At 44.5% G+C, this 19,641-nt stretch overlaps 2 protein-coding genes across 5 annotated transcripts; both read right to left on the reverse strand.

Annotated features, from left to right (window-relative positions):
• Positions 1-1,161: 1,161 nt before the first annotated feature.
• LOC308676901 (histone H4) lies at positions 1,162-1,540 on the reverse strand (the record flags this gene model as incomplete). Its single annotated transcript, XM_081342962.1, has 1 exon — positions 1,162-1,540. The coding sequence occupies one exon, from the start codon at positions 1,538-1,540 to the stop codon at positions 1,229-1,231; it is 312 nt and encodes a 103-aa protein (XP_081199088.1). The 3' UTR covers positions 1,162-1,228.
• Positions 1,541-9,941: 8,401 nt separating this feature from the next.
• On the reverse strand, positions 9,942-17,284 carry LOC308678170 (flt3-interacting zinc finger protein 1-like). Of its 4 annotated transcripts, none has more exons than XR_014028613.1 (3): positions 17,140-17,284; positions 12,188-14,040; positions 9,942-12,139 (listed from the first exon to the last, which is right to left on the reverse strand). XR_014028613.1 is itself a non-coding variant. In XM_081345129.1 (2 exons), the coding sequence occupies exon 2, from the start codon at positions 14,023-14,025 to the stop codon at positions 12,571-12,573; it is 1,455 nt and encodes a 484-aa protein (XP_081201255.1). In that variant the 5' UTR covers positions 14,026-14,040; positions 17,140-17,284; the 3' UTR covers positions 12,164-12,570. The 4 variants fall into 4 exon arrangements, 1 of the variants encoding a protein (XP_081201255.1); XR_014028614.1 differs by lacking the exon at positions 17,140-17,284 and adding an exon at positions 16,494-16,752; XR_014028615.1 differs by lacking the exon at positions 17,140-17,284 and having other exon boundaries at positions 12,188-14,924.
• Positions 17,285-19,641: the final 2,357 nt, after the last annotated feature.

Here is a 19,641-nt window from a genome sequence, read left to right on the forward strand (position 1 = left end):
TGCTAGAAGCAGGACAATTTCAGCAATGGAGCCCATTTTGAGGACAAGGGACCCTCCTGCCTTCATTTTATTTGATGTGTTTCTGAATCAAGGATCTTATCTTGACTGTAGATGTTATGCTGCAGCCTTTGAATCCACAAGGTATCTTAGTGCTTTGGTGGGATAAGTAAGCTCTACTATTAACCGCTTGTGTGAAGAACCCTAACCTTAACCCCTCTGAAACTAATTGTGAGAGAAAAAAGGAGTCCCTTGCTTTATTTTTCCTGCCCTCACCTTTTTTTCCCTTGAAGAGAAAAAGTTCTTTGAAATAGGCAAATTTATTATTTTTTTCCCCTGTGCAAAAAATCCAGATGGTTAGCTTCAAAAATGCAGAATACCAGAAGCGAACGGAAAACTCAATCACTGGTGGCAATTGAGGATATAAATGAGTATTTGCACTTGAATACTTATTATTCCAAGCCATATCTATTCCCTGGAGATATTCTAATACAGCAATAGCAATAGCACTTAGACTCATGTATCTCCAAGTAATTTAGAGTCGGAGTATGCCCCCAACAATCTGGGTCCTCATTTTACTGATCTCGGAAGGATGGAAATGTACCTAGAGATCAGAGTTTCTCCACTATCAAGCGTTCGATCAGTTGTGGAGTATATTGTAAGTCTTTTCATGTCGTTTCATGAGGGGCTTTTTTGGGGGGGGAGGGGCAATCGGTAATCCTTGTCCTCTGCTGCCATCTCGTGTCAAATTTCTCACATAATCTACGATTCAATGAACAAGATCTGAATTTGCCGCGCTGCAGTACTGACTCTTTGTAGGCGCGTCATTAATTTACATCTCCCCCCCCCTCTTTTGTCCCCCGATAAACGTGATAAAAAGATGGCGAAAGGTTCGCCATTTCACGTCTCCCATGAGAGAGAACCAAATCAGTCTTTCCGGAAAAGACAAAAACATGCGAGAAAGCCTTGAAAATACACTTTTAAAAATAATAAAACCTTAATCAGCCCGTTTTCACAAACGTCAAGGACTCGATGCGAAATAAAAGCAGCTTCATTTGCTCAGTTAATTATTTACTAACATTGTCGATCAGAATAAGTTTATACTAGTTAACGCTGGGTTTTGGGTTTGTTTGTTTTTTTGGCCAAATGAAAACAGCTCTTTAAATTGACTGCGTGGGTGGCCCTGAAAAGGGCCTTTGGGTTGCTTGGTCAGCAGTGGAAATGTAGCTTCCTAGCCACCAAAACCATACAAGGTGCGGCCCTGGCGTTTCAAAGCATAAACGACGTCCATGGCAGTCACCGTCTTTCTCTTGGCATGTTCGGTGTAGGTAACCGCATCCCGGATAACGTTCTCCAAGAAGACCTTTAAGACGCCTCGGGTCTCTTCGTAGATGAGCCCGGAGATACGTTTCACTCCCCCACGGCGAGCCAAGCGGCGAATGGCGGGCTTCGTGATGCCCTGAATGTTGTCGCGAAGGACCTTACGGTGCCTCTTAGCGCCTCCCTTCCCTAAGCCTTTCCCTCCTTTCCCGCGACCAGACATCTTCGCAACCAGACCACCACCTGGATAACAACGAAAGGACGCCGTGCCAGGAACTTAATATAGTCTGGGGTCGGACCAGAGTGAGAACTCCGAACGAGACTAGTCTACTCCTACTCCGCCCCTCTCTCTCTCTCTCTCTCTCTCTCTCTCTCTCGCTAACCTGTAAAAACGCCTGGTCGTCTTCACCAATCGACCCAAAGGATGTCAAAAGTTGTCCAATCAGATCTCGTTGGAAAGTGTCCAATCAGAGAAACCTAAACACATTCTAGTCTAGCCCATCTGGTTACTACTTTCCATGAGTCCAAAGACTGCTTCCTAAATAGGAATGCATAGAGTAGTAGACGATTGGATAAATTTTTATCCATCCGACACATATCGGCGTTTAAACAGAATAGATGCGTTAACATTTTAAGGTGTCATATAATATTACTTAGGATTTTTCTTAATGGAGATTATTGTAAGCTCAGGCATTCTTGTATGCAGTGCTTTTTTTGTAAAAGAAAAAGGTGCCGGAACTCACACATGTCATACAACCCGCCTTGCCTACCCTATAAGGTTCCATCCAAAAAAGGTGCCGGAACTCCATTCTGAGCGTTCTATGACAAAAAAAGCCCTGCTTGTATGAAACATGCCTCACATCCTGCTTTCGTTAGAACTCAAGATGAAACTTCTTTGAAACATTAATTCTTTTGTTGTCTTTATCTCCGACATGAGAACTCATTAATGCAAGAGCTGACAAGGTTTACTGGGTACCAGAGTCACTTCCACTAGTTGGAATCCTCCCTTGAAAAATATTTGAGGCAGATGCCACATTGGTATTGCTTTGCTTTCTCCAACATACTTGTTGATTTGGGAAACATTTAAGGGTCTTCAGCTCCTCTCTGTTCTGAAAGCTTGCTTGTAAACAATGCCCAGTAATATCCAGTGATTTGTAGTCCCACTGTAGGCATGACAGCTAGCTGGGTGATACTGGGCCAGTCGTTCACTCTCAATCCAACACACCTCACAGGGTTGTTGTTACGGGGATAATAGGAGAGAGTATTATGTATGTAAGATTCAATCTGTGTTGGTCACCAGGACCAGAGGTTCACTATAAAATAGAATAGCCCAAAGCACACATTCTGACAGAGAGAAGTTCCCTCAGGAAGGGCTCCAGTGCATGTCTGAAAGCTCAGAAAAGTAAACCTCTTGTCCTGGTGACTGACCCAGATTGGGTCCTGCGACATTATCCTGTATATTTACCTTCATTTGTGAGTACTGTGCATGTTCACCATCTTGAGTTACCTACCGTATGAAGTAGTAATAAAGGCGGGATACAAATCTAATCAATCAATAAAAAATTTTCATCGTAGGTTAGCCAGTGCTGTGCCAAGCTGTAAGAGAAATGTGAACATATCACAAATCAGGCAGAAGCTCTGATTTATGTGTGTTGTGTGGCAACAGCCTTGGGGGAAAAACAATCTTCATAACCAGATAGGACCAGAGGGGTGAGAGAAAAAACATTGGAAAGTTGTAATGCAGAAGAAGAAAACAAAATTCCTTTTTCTTCAAGGGAGAAACCAGCAAAAATTTTGAAATGGAGATTAGCTGTATCTGGTAGTTCAGATGAATCTTCTTCAGGACCTACGGGTTAAAAACTCCCAAAATCCTCCCTATTTTTAGAAGATTTTAAATTGCGTGGCAGCACCATGGGAATTACATAGAATTATTGTCCCAAAAGAAAACTAATAGGAAATTTTAAAAGGGGGGGGAGGGTTAATGCACCTAGTTTCAGACACTGTTTGAACATTCTCATTCAAAGCAATTAATTATGGAGTCAGAGGTCCTTGACTTTTTTCTGTGAAGTTGCTAAGAGCTTCTGAGATACCCCACACCTTGGAGCTGACAGCTCCATATTAAAAGCTGTCTCATCCAATCTCGTGTCCCTCTGATTTCTGTCAGTCCCACTTTTGCCTTTGTGTCTCCTGCAGGACTTTAAATGGAGACAACCCCAAATGGAATTATCAAGCCGATCAGAGGGTGTAGCTGAGCGCCTGGTAAAGTTTCCAAATTCAGGACCTGAGATTTCCAGAAAACAGGCAGAAAATGTCGCAGTTGAGTCCTTCCCAGGACTCAATTACGATTACGATTACGATTACTATTACGATTCACACTTGGTCAGTTGGTCAATATAAGACAAATCCTGGGTGGCAATTTCAATAATTGGGCGGTTTAATGCATGTCCCACTTCCTGCGTATCAACAGAAGGTGCTTTGTGGAAGAAATGAGGAGTCCAAAAATGCAGCGGGTACGTGCAAAATCCTAGTCCATGTTACATATGAACAGATGGATGGGAAATGGAGGGCACAGGCTGGCCACTTCCTCCATCTGCTGCCTGGGGTGTTTGTGTCTCTACACAAGAATGCAGCGAGAATCATCCCCAATTTTCTGCTGTAGACATAACTAGCAAAGATTTCTTCATTAGTGTTCCCTTAAACACATGGGACAGGCAGGGGTAGGCAACCTTGGCTCTTTTATGACTTGTGGACTTCAACTCCCAGAATTCCTGAGCCAGCCATGCTGAGGGGAAAGGTAAAGGTTTCCAAGCTGAGCCATGCTGGCTCAGGAACTCTGGGAGTTGAAGTCCACAAGTCATAAAAGAGCCAAGGTTGTCTACCCCTGGTAGGAACAGAGTACAGGTTGTCCTTGACAACCATCAAAGTTCCAATGGATCTACCTGGACAAGTGTTTACAACCCAGATCTGAAATTCTGATGGTTCTTCCCCCACACCCCCAGTGATCACATGATTGCACTTTGTACATTCAGCAACTGGGCTGCATTTGCACCATCCTGCCATCATATGACTGTGTTTTAGGATGGTTTTGCTGAAAGCCCAAATATATTTCCAGTTTTCGGCAAAACCCCACTCATAGCAAGCTATTGGTTCGCTTATTGACTTTGGTGTTCACTCAACAACTGTGGATTTGCTGAACAACTGGGGTGATTCATGTAATTACATCAAAAAAGGTCACATGACTGATCCATTTTACGAATGGACCAGAAGTGATGACCATGGTGGGCAGTGACTTAAGGCAGTGGCTGTAGTAGCGAATCTTTGGCATTTTAATTCATTAAAGGACTAATGCTATGAATATATTTAATAAAGAAGAAAATAATGGAGCGTTTGTGAAGACCCACCTTTTCCGTTTAGATTTTCCTTATCTTCCTAACAAAAAGAATCCTGTGTAGTGAGTTGGCTCAAAGTTACTCAGCCAGTTTTTCTCGTGGTCTCCTGGTTTCTAGGACAACACCTTAACAACACAGGGCCAAACTGGCTTTCTCTATCTTGCTGAAATCAAGATAGGAGATTATCTGAAATGGTCTGTACAGCTTATCTCCCAGAAGACAAGGCGAGATGATAAATACGCTACACATACCAGGCTAGACACCAAGAATCCATGAAGCCAGCTGAATGACCTTGGGCCAGTCACTCTCTTTGAGCCCTAAGAAGTGGGCAAGGACAAACCCCCTTCTGAAATGTTGCCAATAAAACTGTAGAGACTTGTCTAGGCAGTCATCAAGAGTCAAAACGTTGTCTTGAAGGCACACACAAAGAGAGAAATTGAATTGAGATTTATTTTGGGGAGAGTCAAAAGTGTTACAGAATGACTTTGACTGTGTGGAAAGTCACACACACACACACACCCCAGAGAAGGAAATATTAAAAGGGCAGAAAAATATATTTCCTTAAAGGATCTTAAAGAGGCAGAAAAGCATGCCCAGGTTTTCTTAATAGCCCCAAGTCTCCCTCCCCCAAGCAGAAACCAGCTCTGTAGAAATGCAGATGTAAAGGTTGAAGCTAGAAGATTAAGAGAAAGACACCTAAAATCTATATACCCCACCCAAACTCTAAGACAGGACATTAGGATTAACCCCCAGATGCCAAAGGGACACAGGTCAAAATACATGACACAGGAAATGCAAAGCCCCAAACAGGAACAGGAAACAACCTCAAGAGCCCCAGAGGGTATAAAAACCCGCTCCCTACATGTGCTCTCTCTCTTCTTCCAGAGCCATCTTCCTGTCTGGCTCTCCTCTTCAATGCACTGCAACCTTCTTTCTAAAGCAGTCGCCATGTTGTTTATTCCCGGCTTGGACTGAACCATGATGAAGACTTTTCCTTCAACAATTGGTTTTACCGAATTGCAGTTTACTGATTAAGCCATAAGTGGTTCAGCTTCATACATATGAAGCCCAAAATCATGATTTACAAACTATAGTGGCTGTTCCCACAGCAAATGGTGCAGACCAAAAGGTGCAGCGACTTGGCGGGCTAAAAGAACCTCTTTGTATCTAGAGCACCATGATGGAGAGAAGATTGTTAACAACACAGGAGACTCTTTCTTCTGCCTCTTTCAGTTGCTTATGTTTTTCTAATGTGTCTATACTGTAAACCTCCGGAGAAATTATGCTTGTAACCAAGGTGAAGTTTGGTCCAGCTGTGAGATCAGGCACACAGCATTTGTGGGTGCCATAGTTACTGTTGCTATGGGGGGAAGCTTCAAACCACATCAATACAACCTTCAGAACACACCAAGTCAGGGTTACCTTAATCATGATTTGCCATCAGCCGTGTTTTCACAACCCATTAGGTCACAAACAAGTTGACCACAGTTTAGCCTTGTGGACTGTATGAACCCACCCATAGTATTTTGTTGTGTGTACAAACAGAGCTGTGTTACCTGAAGCAGCTAAAATTTATTTATTTATTTAGATTTATATACCGCCCTTTTCCCGAGGGACTCAGGGCGGTTTACAGGGCAAATTAAAACAGTGCAATGTACAAATTAAAATAAAATAAAATTAATAGCCCCAAAAGACTTTCAAATTTAAAATTTAAAACCTTAACATCCCTCAGTCCAGGCCGACTAACTCAAATAGCCAGGTTTTTAGGTCCTGGCAAAACGAGCGAAGGTCGGGGGTGATCTGGAGTTCCACAGGCAGTTGATTCCATAGGGCAGGTGCGCCCACCAAGAACGCTCTCCCCCTGGGGATCGCCTGCCGGCACTCCCTGACCAACAGGACCCTAAGGAGGCCCTCCCTGTGGGAGCGCACAGGACGATGGGAAATTGACGCTGGCAGCAGGTGCTCCCTCAGATAATCCGGGCCCATGCCATTTAGGGCTTTATAGGTCATCACCAGCACCTTGAATCTCACCCGGAGGGCAACTGGAAGCCAATGCAGCTTGCGGAGAAGAGGCGTTACATGGGAGTATCGGGAGACCCCCATCACAACTCGCGCGGCTGCATTCTGCACCAGCTGAAGCCTCCGAGTGGTCCTCAAGGGCAGCCCCATGTAGAGAGTGTTGCAGTAGTCTATTGAAAAGTCTTTCTTTCTCCTTCAAAACCTAATCTCTAGCCAGGTGTTGGCAACCTCAGCTCTTTGATGACTCAGGTGACTCAGGAATTCTGGGAGTTGAAGTCCATGAGTCATAAAAAAGCCAAAGTTACCTACCCCTGCTCTAGCCCAAGATGGAGCTTTCCTAACCTTACAACAATCCTAACATGTAGGGTCAATGTAGGAAGTCAAAAATCAAGATGGCAGCCACAACTGCACTATCAAAGCCATGCATTTATATCATGTAAAAAAAAAGAACAGGGCTGTAATTGTGTTGTCACAATCACTATCTTGGTTGTGTTGTCACAGTCCCTATCCTTCAATGGCCTTTTAGTAGACTTTGCATTATTTCTTTACTTTTGTTCATGGTCAATTTTTTTTTCCAGTCAGAAAAGAGAAGAAACAGGAATGGAACAACACATTTGTTAGGCGTAGATAGTGCTGGATTCAATTTTTTTATATTGTCGATGTCAAACCAGAGATGGCAAATCCACCCCCTTAAGAGACTGCACCAGCAAGAAAGCATCTTTTATAAATCATAAACACTGCAGCAGATCTGAAAGCTGCTATTTTCCAGTGAAAATGTTCCAAAGAGACATTTCCTCCAAAATTGTTGATGTAATGCTATGAATTAAATGCTTCAGACTTCAGCTACTACCAATTGGGGATGTTTAGTAAATCTTTCCCCAGCCTGGCGGTGTGTTGGAATTAAAATTCCCATCAATGTACTATCAGGCTAGGAATTCCGATACAGGTAGTCCTTGACTTAGGAGCACCATTCTGGGACCAGAATTTTTGTTGCTAAGCAAGATGGTTCTTTAGTGAATTGCACCCAATTTTATGACTTTTTTTTTTGGCCACAGTTGTTAAGCAAATCACAGCAGTGGTTACTCGTGCCATCATTAAGTGAATCCAGCTTCCCCCCATTGATTTTGCTTGTTGGAAGCCAAGAACACTGCAATTGTTGTAAATACACACCAGTTACTAAGTGCCTGAATTTTGATCACGTGTCCAGGAGGATGCTGGTTGATTTTAAGTGTTGATTTTATGTGCGAGGACCAGTTGTGAGCTATTTTTCAGAGCCATTGTAACTTTGAACAGTTGCTAATTTGCTTTTAATTGAGAAACATTGAATTTATGCCTGTGCATAGCTACACATTACACAAGACTGGACTTACAACCACAGCTGGGCCCAAAATTTCTGTTGCTAAGCAAGATGTTTGCAAAGTGAGTTCTCCCTATTTTACAACCTTTCCTGCCATCATGTTGTTAAGTGAATCACTGCAGCTATTATGTCAGTAACATGGTTGCTAAATCAATCCGGCTTCCTCATTGACTCAAGATTGTCCAAAGGTCACAAAAGGTGATCACATGATCCCGGGATACTGCAACCAGTGGCCAAGCACCTGATTTTGTAATCACGCAACCATGGGGATGCTGCGACGGTTGCAAGTGTGAAAAACAGTCATAAGTCACTTTTTTTTCAGTGCTGCGGTACTTCAAACGATCACTGAATGAATGTGTGTTGAGGACTACCTCAAATGAATTTTGTGAATCTTTGGCTTGTTCCCCTCCCTTTTATATACAACCAATGGACTTGCAACTCCCAGAATTCCTGAGCCAGCAAAAAAAGGCAGCTGTTGACATATTTGTTGTTGTTAGTTGCGAAGTCGTGTCTGACCCGTCACGACCCCATGGACAGCGTTCCTCCAGGCCTTCCTGTCCTCTACCATCTTCTGGAGTCCATTTAAGCTCATGCCTACTGCTTCAGTGACTCCACCCAGCCACCTCATTCTCTGTCATCCCCTTCTTCTACATTTCCCTTTATTTCTTCTTCCTTGTCACAACATATCCAGTAGCTTCATATTATCATGGAGCCTTGTAAGAGACAAGAGTCCAGATTAGCGTTTCTCAACCTTTAAGACACGTGGACTCCCAACTCCCAGAATTCCCCAGTCTGCATGAAATTCATATTTCTTAAGGTTGTCAGGGTTGAGAGACACTGGTCCAGACCTAGAGAGAATTAGTAATCTGTGCCGCTCTGTCAAACTGGATTGTTAGGTGTCTCCACATCATTGCTGATTCCTGGCAACTGCCTGAACTACGATAGTCCCAACCTTACTCTTGGCAAGAGTTTTGGAAGTGGCTTGCCCTTGCCTCCTTCTCATTCAGGCTGTGAGCGTGTGACTTGGCCCAAGGTTGCCCTGCTTGCTTTGTGAGTCAACACTGCAAACAAATTTGGCTGAAGCCATTTTACCCTTGGTTTTCGGTTGCCACGTAATTGGGAGGAGGGTGTTTTTAACTTGTCAAAACAATACACTGTTCTGTGGGAACCAAGGTCGTTGCTGACTGCATTTTGGCGGGCTGGGGTTTCCATTAGAAGCACAATTTATTTTAATTGGATAATGTGATTTATATGACACCTTGCTGGGGTGGGAACTTCCATTTTGCAACACTGTAACCTGAGGGGAGGGGATTTCAATCTTGGGTTCACCTTTGTTCGTGCCGATACTATGTAGCCAAATAAATTGCCTTGGAAGTTCTTTTAACTGGTCTCATCTATCGGAGCCATGACATTGTGCCTGAGGTGGGACTACAATTCACAGTCTCCTGGTTTCAAACTTGGTGCCTTTACCACTACACCGAACTGGTGCTCCAACCTGTTTTTACTGGCAATGTTTCTGAAATATTTCTCTGTTACGGTTTCAGCTCTATTTTCTCACCTGTACGTCGGGACTGGGAGAGGCAGTTTGGTGTAGCGATTAGAAAACAAGTGATTAGGTGTTCTAATCCTGCCTTGGGCACAAAGCCTGCTAGGTGACCTTGGGCCACTTACACTCTCTGTTTCAAGGGTGTATTCTAAACCATGGCTAGAGTTTAGGGTAATCTAAGCAGATCATTCAAACACAAGGTGAGTTCATTGCTGTGTATAAACATGCTGTCACTTGAGCCTTATGCCCAGAATGACATCAAGAGGAAAAAAGAGTTACATAAAAACTGCAAATGTTAATCCATAGGTATACGATGCAGGTTTAATATAATGGTAAATTAGCAGAAATACAATACTGCCTGCCATGTGGGAAAATATTTCAACCAGCTAACCTAGGTGCTGGCTTCTTTCACTGCCCAGGTACTACTGATGGATATTTTTTTCCTCTCTCGTGTGCGCGCACGCGTGGTTAATTATCTTGAAACCAAGGTTGAAGTAGCTAAGGGTTCAAGCAGAGGACAGGTAAAGTAGGTCCCTTGGCCAGACAAACTGGACAGGCTATGTTTCCAAAACATAAGCAAATACCCACATGTGCAATTATTCTTTCAATAAAGTAATACAGAAATGCCCAGGTGCAAGGCTTACATTCCACAGAAGATAAGGAACTGGATTTTGGTCAGGTACATAAGTTTATTAGATGTTCAAGGAGCTAACAAGGACTTAAAAAAGAGGGGGAAAAACCCCAGAAGACTCAGTTGTTGGTCAGCAAACAACTCCATATTGGGATGGGTAAGGGCTACTCCATCAGAATCTAGAATTCGTAGGGAATGAGTTTGCACAGCCAGGAAGTCCTAAGAATGGCAGCAGACAGGCAAGAGTATAGAGCAGGGGTAGGCAACCTCGGCTCTTTTATTGACTCACGTACTTCAAAGAATTCCTGAGTCAGCATGGCTCAGCTTGGAAACCTCTCCCTTTCCCCTCAGCATGGCTGGCTCAGGAATTCTGGGAGTTGAAGTCCATGAGCAGAGGTTGCCTACCCCTGGTCTAGACCAAAGCCAACCCAGTGTTAGGTTTTCATGTAGAGTACAGGAACATACAACTCTTCACTGTGTTCTAATTTCTTGTTTAGAGCAGGGGTGTCCAACCTTGGCCACCTTAAGACGTCTGGACTTCAACTCCCAGAATTCCCAACCAGCCATACTAGCTGGGGAATTCTTGGAACTGAAGTCCAAACATCTTAAAAGTTACCCAGGCTATACATCCCTGGTTTAGATAATATGCCTTGCTTTTTAGTTTGTTCTCTGTTGCCTATGTAAGTAAATGTGAGCTATCCTTGCTCCCAGATCTTAATCTTTATGAGATGCTACTAGGCACCTAAATTTTTTAGCAGTTTTAAATATCATTTAGAAATTATACATAAGCCTAGGCCAACTCAAAATTTCACCCTTCCTATAGCCAACCATGAAGGAGAAATATACCAGCTCCTCAATATTACCATTAAAATGACAAATACTCTTTAAATTATTTTGTTAAACATTGTCTTCCATTAAATACTAAGTTTCTCTGCCTTGAAACTTCACACCAAAGCAAAGGCATCTGTTTGGCCTTTACACAGTTTTCAGAAAGGAATAGCAGAGGTGACCCAAATGAACATTCTTCTGGCTGATAAATTGGAGAAAACATGTCATATTGCAAGATTAAAAATAGGAAACAGAATTCACCCTCCTCAAACAGCCCCAAATTCCCTCATAAAACTATTGTTGGGAAGAAAATTTGGACAGTGTGTGCTAGAAATGCTGGTGGGAGCTGTAGGAAAAAGGAGATAAATAAAATAAATATAAAAGGCTAACATTTGGAGGGGAGGGTGGAAGAAACAGGCTGTCAAGTTTTGTGATTTTTTTTTAATCAATGGTGTGAATTATTTTTCAATACTTAATATCCCTTTTGTAGCATATATACCGTGAAGTAAAAGTTCTCAAATCTAGTATTAGTGGGCTTCTCTAAATCAAGTTGAACCTTTTTGGAGATTCCCAATAAATTACAATGTGTAGTTATGTCATAAACATGTTACCCTCATTTAACCTTGGGGATAACGGTTATTATGAGAGGCATAAGGTTTCTCTACCTTTAGGGACAGGAAGTACATCTAACTGTAGTCCTATCAATTCACGAACAGAAGGGCAAAAGGAAGAAGAAAGAAAACTATACAAAGTAAAGATCAATGCAAGTTAGATTTGTGCACATTTATCTTCTTTTTTTTTAATTTGGCCAATTGTGCTGCCTTTTAGTACAAGACCCCAGTACTAAAGTGATTGGGAAATACTCAAGGGTGAAGTAGTACTCTGCCTCTTTAAATATCCAGCAAAGTTTCCTCACTCTCTGGAAGGAGAGACAGAAAAAATGGCTCTGCCCCCACCCCAAGCTCTCCAGGATTATTGGCCGAAGTAATTTCAGCATTGTTAAGCTCACCCACATAAAAGCGCCTTCAGAGGTTAGACCAGGGGTGGGCAACCTCGGCTCTTTTAAAAGAGCCGAGGTTGCCCACCCCTGGGTCAGACACTTAGCCAAGGGGTTTTTCCTGTCATAACTTCTTTGCATGGCTCTGAGTATTCCTGTTCTGAAATCAAGAACTTTCTGGAACCGATCAGGTCAATAGACAGGGAGATATTCCTCTCTACCCGACATACCGAAACCTTATATATTTGCCAAGCATGTGCAATGTATTCTATTAACAGTAGTGGAACATTGTATAAAATTCCTTTCAAGTCCTTGCCCTAAAGTACTGAACCAAGAAGGAGGGTGAGGGGCAGGCAGAGTTCGGGAACGTCAGGCAGAAGTCTACCTCCAAAACGGGAACATCTGTGGCTGCCACTGGGGGACGGAGGTAGAAGAAATGGGGTGCTGGGGAAGGAGGGTTATTCTCAGCAGATCAGGATAGCCCTCCTAGTCAATCCCTCGGTGCAGCTTGAGATGGCGGGAGAGGTTGCTCAGGGTGATGAACCCCTTGTGGCAGACAGTGCACTTGAAAGGACGCTCACCGCTGTGCAAGAGACGGTGCCTTTTCAGGTAACATTCATGCCGGAAGAACTTGCCGCATTCAGTGCACTGGTAAGGTTTCTCACCGGTGTGTACCAACACGTGACGGTCCAGATCTCGGGGACTGCGGAAGAATTTCTCACATTCGCTGCACTTGTAGAGTTTCTTGCCGGGCTGAGTCGGGAATGTCCGGAGATCCAGCTGGGGCAACAGGTGGCGTTCTAGCTCGCTGCCCGGGCCTGGTAGTGGTGCTGTGGACACAGCGTGGCTCAGCTGGTGCTCCTCCAGGGCCTGCAAGTTCACGAAAGGCTGGCCACATATGCCACAGGTGAAAGAGGGCTCGCCTCCGTGGGCAGTCAGGTGAGCGGCAAGGGTGTTGCTGTTGGCAAAAAATGTTCCACACTCACACTGGTACAGCGTGTCCGGCGGGCGAGTTTCAGGAGAGTGGCAGGATGGACAGCCTCTGCTGTGACGCTCAGTCTCCTCCTGCCCCTGCTCACCTCCTTTCGGCTGTTCCTCCACGCCATTCAGTTCCGGCACCCTCCCATCCCTCTTCTGAGCTTTCTTGGAGCAAAGTTGGCACGGTAGGGGCCTGTCCTTGGCATGAGTGAGCTTATGGCGTTCCAAGAGGGACGCAGCGTTGAAGTCTCTCTCACAATCCGGACATTTAAAGGGTTTGATGTCAGTGTGAGCCAGCCAATGGCGGCGAAGTTCAGAGGCTAACTGGAAGTGACGCCCGCAGGCCCCACAACCGAAAGGGGCGGCCCGGCCTCGGCCGGCAGCACAAAGGTGTCCCAAGGGACTCTGCTCTTTGCCGCAGGCCAGGCAACGCGGGGTAGGGGCTTGAGGGGCTGCAGTGGCAGGAGACGCCCGGTGCTGGCGCTTGAGGTGGCGGCCCAAACTGCTGCGGGAGGAGAAACGGAGCTCACAGATATGACAGCAGTACGGCTTCTCTCCAGTGTGGACCACCTGGTGGTGAAGAAGTCCCGTAGAGTCCCGGAAGCCTTTGGGGCACATGGTGCAGCGGTAGGGACGCTCCCCGGTGTGGCTCCGGATGTGGTTCACCAAGTTGAAAGAATGCTTGAAGCTCTTGACACAGTGAGGGCACTGGAAAGGCTTCAGTTCGGTGTGTCGGGCAAAATGGCGGCGCAGGTCCGAACGGTAGCGGAAGCTCTTGTCACATTCGGAGCAATGGAATGGGGCTCGGGGGCCTGCTCCATTGACCGTCAAGAATGAGGGGTCGTCCTCAGTATCCGAGTAGAGAACGACGCATTCTTCCTCAGTTCCAGGGGCCGTCCGAACGCCTCCTGGAGCCTCCTGGGAATGTTGGCCCTCTGGCCATGCTTCACCATGGCTCTCCATCTACCCAACGTACTTCTAGAGAGCAGTAAGAAGAGAATTAGAGCTGAAGGGGTTCTCAAGCTGTTGAGTTCAAATCCCCAATAAAGACAGCCCCCTCTTCCCAGTGTACAGGTGGCCCCCGACCTATTATCAAGATTGGGAACAGAATTTCCGTCGTAAGTCATTCCTGTCGTAAGTCGACACATCTGTGGGACTGAAGCTTATTTTTTTTGTGCTGATTTTGTAGTGGTTGTTAAGTAAATCCATTCTCACAAATGGGATTTTTTTTGCCAGAAACTGTTGCAAATCACAGTCACATGACTTCAGGATACTGCAGCCAATTTTAAATGTGAACCAGTTGCCAAGCACTGGAAATGTTGCCATGTGACCGGGGGGGGGGGGGGGGAGAAAGGATTTTATGATGGCCAGTGGTGCTTTACAGGCTGTAAGGCAGGGGTGTCAAACTCAATTTCATTGAGGGCCGCATCAGCACTGCGGTTGCCCTCAGGGGGCCGGGTGGGTGTGGCCAGGGTGGGCGTGGCCTACTGGGTGGGCGTGGCTAGATTGCGTATGGCCTACTGGGTGGCCGTGGCCAGCTCTACATCGTTCGCATCAAGGGTGCCTATGGGGGCCTGGGCAGGAGTGGGACAGATCTGAGGGTCTCTGGCAGATGGAGGGTCTCTGGGCCAGGGCCAAGGCAGTGGGGGCCGTTCCCTCACTGTTTCCAGGATGGCTTCGTGGGCCACATGAAACCACTTCGCGGGCCGGATCCGGCTCCCGGGCCTTGTGTTTGACATGTGTGCTGTAAGGCATCCGTTCTAAAATTGTCATAATTTCAAACAATCGTTAAAACAACTGGCCTTAAGTTGAGGTCTACCTGTAAACCCATCACCCGAACCATTAAACAACTTCTAAAAAGTATCTGCATAAAAAAAACAATTGCAAGTAATTCATTGAAAAACCCAGGAAAAATACTGTAGAAAGCTCTGCATATGGAATTGTTGGGTTAATCCGAGAGTGCCTTCTTGTGCTGCAATGTGTACTAATTCAGGATGGTTTAATTCAGGTAAGGCAGAGGTTAATGCTTTTATTTCCAAACAATGGAAACAAGTCAACGGGGTTTTTTGGGGGGGAAACATCTGAATTCTTGTCAATGCCATTAGATTTCCTGCACTAGCAGATAGTATTAAACATAGACGTGGGAAATCTCCAGGGTTTATTTGTTCCTGGCTATGGTAGATGAGTTGCTTCAGAAAACTCTTGGTATAATGGGGCATTGGTAGAAAACTAAATTTTTCTACAGAAGCAGGACCACAGAGGGATGTGATATAGGATAAAAACTTATTAGGTTTCAATTCCTCACTTTCTTGAATGGAATTAAGGGTTCCAAGTTTTTTGGGCACCCACAACATTGTGCAGATTTGTTCTTACAAGACTGAAGCAGGAAGAAAATCCTTGCCCTGAAAGTGCCCAGAGGTTCAACAAACTTTTTCTTATCCTACACCAAGCAGCTCTTTTTCTTTGAAAAGCTGAAGCCTGAAGTCCTATTTCCTATTCAGGATGTTCACCTTTACACCAACCACAATCTTCTAACAGATGCACAAGAAAGAGAATAATGAATGAAGTGCAATCTTTGCTGTCTTCCAGTAATGTAAATTGAAGGAGGGGAAAAATAACTGAAAGGGGACAAATTTTTTTAAATAGCATCAAAATACACATGGAATATTAATTTTGCCCAAACATACCGCCGGGACCTGAAGACTTGGCTCTTTGAGCTCTCTGACCCAGGCTGAGAATTTTAACTGGGGTTTTATTTTCAGGGATAATTTAATCTTTTAATTCTCTTTTAACTTTGTATTTTATATTGATATGATTTTAAAATGCCCTGTAAACCGCCCTGAGTCTTTCGGGAAAGGGCGGTATATAAATCTAATAAAATCTAAAATCTAAATCTAAATACTGCTCTTCCTTGTGCGGCCGGTTGAGGTGGCAATCTGCTTTCTTTTCCAAGCTGAAGCAATATAAAAAATATTTGAGAAAAGAACAAAGTCAGACCATGTATGCCTTTTTTTTGAGAATTCAAAGCCTCAGTCTCCCTTTGGAACTTCTACACTTCACCTTTGCTGCTGATGCTTATGCCAATGGCTCTCAACCTTGGTAAGATTTGTGGACTTCAACTCCCAGAAATTCTTGCCTGTGTGGACTTCAACTCCCCTAAATCCCATGTCTGGGATTTGAAGCCCACACATTTTCAAGCTGCCAAGGTTGAGAAACTCTGGCCAATGCTTTTTTTGTCCTTAACCCAGGGGGGAAAAAAACCTGAGCCAGTTTAAACCAATGATGGCCTAGAAACCAGGAGAAGCATGAAAAACTGGCTGGGTTACTTTGGGCCAGTCCCCTCCCTCTGCTCTCTCAGCCCAACCCACCTCACAAGGTTGTTGTTATGAGAGAAAAGAGGAGGAGGAAGACCGTTTAGGTACATTCCTCACCTTGAGTTGTATGGGCAAGATAAAAATCATTTTTGATTCGGGCTTGCAAACCAACTTCCAGGATCGTGACCACCCCACACCTCTATCGGAAGAAAATTCACCTTTTCTTCTTGACTGCAAACAAAAGACCCTCCGAATCCTTCGTCTAAGGCTGAAAATGCCGAAAAGAGTTTTTGGACCATCCCTGTCCCCATAAAAGCCCTCCAGATCTCCTGGGCTGCCGTTCGCCTAACCTCCAGCTAACTTGGCCAGCTCTAGATTTCCCAGCCGGTTGAAGTCCAACTTTTGTCTAGACTCGGACAGAATTGGGGGGGGAGGAGGAGGAGGAGGAGATATTGATGGATCCTAACCCAGTTTCTATAGACCACGATCTCCTTGCTGTTCCCTACGGTGCTCTGGGAATAGAAGTAGCTTGCAGGGATCGTAGCCTCTCGCACAGGCACTTTTGGGGAACCCGGAATCCGGGCTCCAGGCGTTATGACTCTGTAAACTCTCTTCCTAACTCCCCCCCCCCCGGCAACCCAGGCGCCCTGCCTTCCCTTTGCTGCTCGCCTCCTGCCCGGTGGGCTAACTACAGGCGCGGGGTCTGTCCGCTCAGTCCGCCGCCCCCCCGCCCCCCCTGTTTCCAACGTCTAACAGTACTCACAACTTATCGGCGCCGACATTTTAGTGAAGGGCAGATCCTTCGACGGACGGCGACAGGGAGGCTAACGTCTGCCCTCTTCTCCCCCCCCCGAGAAACTACTCAAGGGGTCGCCGCGAGGAAGCGTTGACCTCTGGCGACAGTCGCTCCCCCCCACCCTCCAATCCAACCCCGATGGAAGTTAACAGGATGCTCCACCCCCGCTCCTCCCCCATCTTTTCTGTGGGCAAGAAGAAGAGGGAGGCGCAGAAGCGGCGTGTTCCTTGTGGGCAGGTGGATGGCGGGTTCGCTGCGGCGCCATTTTTGATTCGGGCTGCTTCTTCAGGGCCTGGTTACTAATGCGACGGCGGAGGAAAGGTGGGCCTAGCTTGGTGGGCGGGGGGCAATAAAGAGCTGCAGTGTCCGTAACTCCGAGAAAACGGTTGTGATTTCGGATGGCAAGGAACGGAAAAGAATGTTGGGGGTTCCATGTTTAGTACTGGCATTCAAAAAGGCGGAAAAGCCACCACGCTTTCTTTGGGCAACGAGCAACACGGAAAGGCATCCTCTTTGTTGTTGTTGGGACAGGCTCCTCCCCTATAGTAATAAGAATGCTTGAGCTGCCATGTTTGATGTGGGCAAAGAAGGTTACAGGACCGAGTGTGGGATTTAAGGAGGCGCCAATTTTTCATAACCCTAATTTTTACTGATGTAGAGGTGGGAGAAGAGATGCTTCCCTTACTGTGTATGTTAATTAGAAAAATATATTTTCTGCAAGCAAGAAAAGTAGAGATCTTCTGTATTCCAATGAGAGAATGGAATATAGAGGCCTATAGAAGTATTAGGTGATGGGCCTTTTTAAAAAAAAATGTTTATCCTCAGCTTATGTTATGCTGTCTGAAATTGCACTCTGTGACACAGGTGCAAAGGACAAAGGAGCCATGTTATGTGAAAATTAAATGGGAGCCTGAAACGGTGTGGGTGGAAAAACATATATAATCAGGTAGGAGTGATTTTTAATTGATTGCTTTACTGGTATAAAAGTAAAGTTCTTATTTATTTTCAATGACTGCTAAATCAACCTTTGAGACAGATCACTGGCAGAATTCTTGAAATTAGAAGAGAGTGGTGAAAATTTATGATCATTAAGATACACCTTCTGGCAGGGCATTTCAGCCTGTTACAGTGACCATGTGTGCCCTTTATTTCAGAAAGTTGAAATATGCATTTTTGTAAGTTTTTTTTTCTTGGCTTTGCTCTTGAATTTGCCTTTGTAAAGTTATAAACAATTACCATTTAAATCCTTATGAATCTCTTTCATATTTGTCCCTTTACACATTTGTCCTTTATCTTTTTTCAAGAAAATATGTACATATGGTCCCATGTTGATGTGCATTGAGACAGTTGCCAGGGGTGACTGTCACAAAACTAGGTTAGTTTTACAACTTGCTTCAGAACCCCTCCCTTCCTTGGGCACTTCAACTTGTTCATTTAGTGGGCAAAGATTACAGAATCCCTTGCTTGTTAAGATATATAGAATATTTGAGTTCAGGAACACATACTTTCCCAGGGCAAGTAGAAAACTTGGGACCTCACATCAACATGCCTAGAAAGGACAATCCCTAAAGCACGCAAAGTAGTGCAATATGCAATGTTGAACCTGTTGCTGCCATCAATACCATCTATTAAAGGATGTTGTGTCAATAACATGAACACAGTAACCTAAAACAACCGAAGAGTTTCTGTTGCACCAGTTAGCAGACAACACTTGTGTGGGAAGGCTGCTTAACAACCATTCACACCCCCTTGGCAATGTGAAGTACTGATAGCTGGCCAGGGATATTTATTTATTTATGAAATTTATAGGCCGCCCATTTTACCTCAAGGTAACTTTGGGCAGCTGTAATCTATTTATTGTGCCTTTCACCAAATATCCTGATTTATTTTTAACTGTGGAATTGGTTATAGTCCAATCTAGGATTCCTTAACACCAATCTTAATTGTACTTTATACTAAATAGTTAACTGTATACTAAATAATTCATACAACTATAAATTACAGTACTAATTGCTATTTTCACAAGAAATCAGAAACCTGGATTCTGTATTTTTATTCACCTCTCAAAGTCCCAATTGCAAAACTAGAGTAATCTCCAATTGGGCCAAACAGGATTACACCTTTTAACTGTAGTTGATCCAAAATGGTTGACACTCTCATGCAAGAGTATGTGATTCTGATCCTGAAATAAAAATTCTACACTGGTCAAGATGTGCAATAAACTACAGATGACCTTTCTGTATGTATATAAAAATATGTACAGTACACACATCCCCTGTAAATAGGGAACCAAAATATAAGACATTTCAGTATAGCTAGTCCTCAACTTATAACCACTGAACAATCAGCAGCAACCAGTGGCAGTGGTGCACCACTGCAAAACCTGAAGGACCATATGTGGGACACATCATGGGAAAAATGTATTTTGACATGAAGAATCAACACCAACTTGATGGCACATACTCAGTC

The sequence above is a fragment of the Vipera berus genome, assembly GCF_964194415.1.
Source record: "Vipera berus genome assembly, chromosome: Z".
Taxonomy (NCBI): Eukaryota; Metazoa; Chordata; class Lepidosauria; order Squamata; family Viperidae; genus Vipera; species Vipera berus.